The sequence below is a fragment of the Nestor notabilis genome, unplaced genomic scaffold (assembly GCF_000696875.1).
Source record: "Nestor notabilis isolate BGI_N333 unplaced genomic scaffold, ASM69687v1 scaffold28505, whole genome shotgun sequence".
Taxonomy (NCBI): Eukaryota; Metazoa; Chordata; class Aves; order Psittaciformes; family Psittacidae; genus Nestor; species Nestor notabilis.
In genome coordinates this window covers 1-2,858 of record NW_009929316.1, presented here as the reverse complement: position 1 = coordinate 2,858, position 2,858 = coordinate 1, and the positions used below count along the sequence as shown (strand labels likewise).

The following is a 2,858-nucleotide window of genomic DNA, read 5'->3' as shown; positions in this document are numbered from 1 at the left end:
CTGGAAAGTGTTCTTCTGATTTAATTACAAAATAGTCTTGGTTTCCTCAAAGGATGTTTCCATCCCTCCCTAGTGAATGCTTAATACGTTTTCCTCCAGCTTTAAAAGAACCCCAAACAAAACACCAAAATCCAAACAAACCCCCATCCATCCACATGCTAAGCCTCTGCAAAAGCTGTAAGCCCAAGAGATTTCTTTTCTTTTTTTCTTTTTTTTTAAAGTTACTAAGATGGGAAGAAAGATTTAATTTGGTGACAAATGGTTAAATGTATTTTATAGCAGGAAACTGATGTCTCCCATCCTAACTTGTGTCCTATTCCAAGTGCTCAAGTTTCCTATTTACCCACACCCAAACCCATCCTTTTGGTCCTTCCTCTTGAATTTGTGTGATTCATTCACATCTGTACATTCCTTGCAAGAAGAAAGAACAGTTGGATTCAGTGGAAGAGACATTGAACAGAACCACCAAAGAAGCATCTCTGTCCTGCCCTCAAGAGCTCCGTCGGTGAACAGTCCTTTTAAAGTGCATGTGTGAAGAAAAGGGATACTGGGAGTAGAACCCCCTAAGCTCCAGTGGGGACCCATCTCTCCCCATCATGAGAAAGGAGGAATAAAATCTTCAGCAATTTTATCTGCTACCTTACGCCGTGTCTGCCCTCCTCATCTCTCCACCTACCCTAAATGCTCGGACCCTGCTCTGCAGGGAACAGTTATTCAGGGAGGTGTGAGAAAGCCCCAGCCTCCAGCCCCTGGAACGTTCTCATCACAAGCTCATGATCACATCCCTGGTCTCTACCCCAGCTAGCCTGCTGCTGCTCCCTGAGGCACTGGAGCCCTCTTGATTCCCCAAGAGGAGCTGGTCAGCCACTGAACTGGAATAAATCCAGTCCTACAGGGCAGAAAGCAGCCTTGCTGGTGAACCTGCCACAAAGTCTGTGCAATTTCTCCACCCGACGGTGAGGCTCACCTACAAGGGATGCCCTAGCTCACAGCCTCCAAGGGATCACTTCCCTGCATTAGAACGCCCTTCGATAGACAGCTTGACCTCCTGGGGAATGAAAGAGGGACGGAGCAGAGAGGGCCGCGGCTCCTCTGCCTGCACGCTGTATCTTTGGAAGCCTGGGGCTGTCCAGCTGTGCTGACTGCCGGTCTCAGGCTGAGAGGGTTCCACATGAGAGCTCTGGGCTGCACTGTTCCTATCTGTGTGGCTCTTCCTTTCAGCAGCTCTGTCAGACGGTTCTCTGGACCCCTGAGCTGTTCTTTCAGCTGTCTCCCTAGTAGATAGCAACTGATCTGTGGGAGTGTAGTTAGCCTGAGAAGTGGAGTTGCCATTCATGCTCTGTAAACTGATTGATATGCAGACATCACCCACCTGCAGCCTGTGACAGGGCAAAGCAAAGAGCTGAGCAGTCCGCCCTGGGCTACAGGAGGACCAGCCCTGGCCATACACAAAGAAGGGATGCTCTGGGGGCACATCAATGCTCACTTTACTTTGCTGCTCCCCAACCACAAAATGCAGTGTGACAAGCCCAGGCCACTGGCTTTCCTGAATATCCACCACGGTGCTGGAGTCGATCTTCAGGCCCCCGCTCACCTCTGCACTGCGAACAAAGTCTTGAGTCTGCAGGTCCTCTACCCGCTTCAGCTCTCCTGTAGCCAGCTGGATGATGGCTCCTTTCATGAAGTGAGAGGGCAGGTGTGAGGAGCTGGGTGGCTGCAGCTGGGCAGGGTCCTTTTCCAGCGTGCTTCCTCGAGCCTGTGCATCCAAGCTCCGCCCCACCAGGGCTTCTGAAGTGGAAGACCTGATGGGCTCGGATCCAGCGGAAACCAGGACTGGCTTGCCGTTGGCTATCACCATTCCTTTGGTTAAGTGTCTTTGTCTAACCGGCTCTTCAGGGGACGTTACATAGGGACTCCTGGACTGGCTTTTCTCAGCAGCAGCCCTTTCCACTGCGTTCCTCAGCACATCTTTTGACTCCCCCTGCTGACCAGGGATATTATGGCAAAGTTTTAAAGGGCTCGGGTCCTCTTTTCTCTGGGCTGCCAGAATATGGTAATCCTGAGATGCCAACACCCCCACCACCCTCTGAACCTCCAGATCAGCATCTGGGGTGCTTCTGTGAGCTGGCACAGAGTCCTCTGTTCCCAGCGTCTGGTAACCTGAAAGGAACTGTCCATCAACCACACATCCTGCTGCAGCCCCTGGCAGACAGTCTTCAGCTTTACTGCTGGCAGAGTCCACAGCCTCACTGGTCCTTCTTGAAACATTATGCTCCAGATGTCTCTGTCCACCATTGGCAGCAGCTACCTCTGAATTCAGCTGACTGTCTTGCTGAGGAGACTCTGGGCTTCCACCTGCTGTAGGCGTCTCATATGCTGAATACCCTGGTGGGAGGCGGGACATCTGATAATAAACAGGAATTCTACCTGGTGCAGTATCTAATGGCTGGGTCCCAGCATGGTGCTGCATCTGGCCAGAAGGAGAGACTGCAGAAGTGGATTTGCCAAAGGTGTGGGTAGGAGAGGTAGTCTGGGGTGAAGGAGTGGCTTCTTCCGTGAAGAGAGAGGCATATGGCACAAAGTGGGGGACATGAGAGGCGGTGAGGTTGGTGGAAGGAGACAGGAGCGGACTAGGCAGGAAGCCAGGAGGGACAGCATAGGGTACTGTGTAATGCGAGCCGATGAACTGCAGGGACGTTGGGGTGATCTGTGCGTAGTGAACAGGAGGGTAGGGCACCCCTGGGTGCTGGATGATTGGCGAGCTCACATTGAAGGCAGGGGGCAGGGGGCTCACGTTCACCACGGAGTGCAGACCCGGCGGGGAGAAGGTGGTGGGTGGCGCTGCCACTTTGTAAAGC

At 52.6% G+C, this 2,858-nt stretch overlaps 1 protein-coding gene across 1 annotated transcript; it reads right to left on the bottom strand.

The window, feature by feature from the left end:
- Nucleotides 1-1,003: 1,003 nt before the first annotated feature.
- On the bottom strand, nt 1,004-2,851 carry ATXN1L (ataxin 1-like; the record flags this gene model as incomplete). Its single annotated transcript, XM_010014925.1, has 1 exon — nt 1,004-2,851. A coding segment is annotated over one exon (1,848 nt), but the record flags the coding sequence as incomplete, so codon positions are not given.
- Nucleotides 2,852-2,858: the final 7 nt, after the last annotated feature.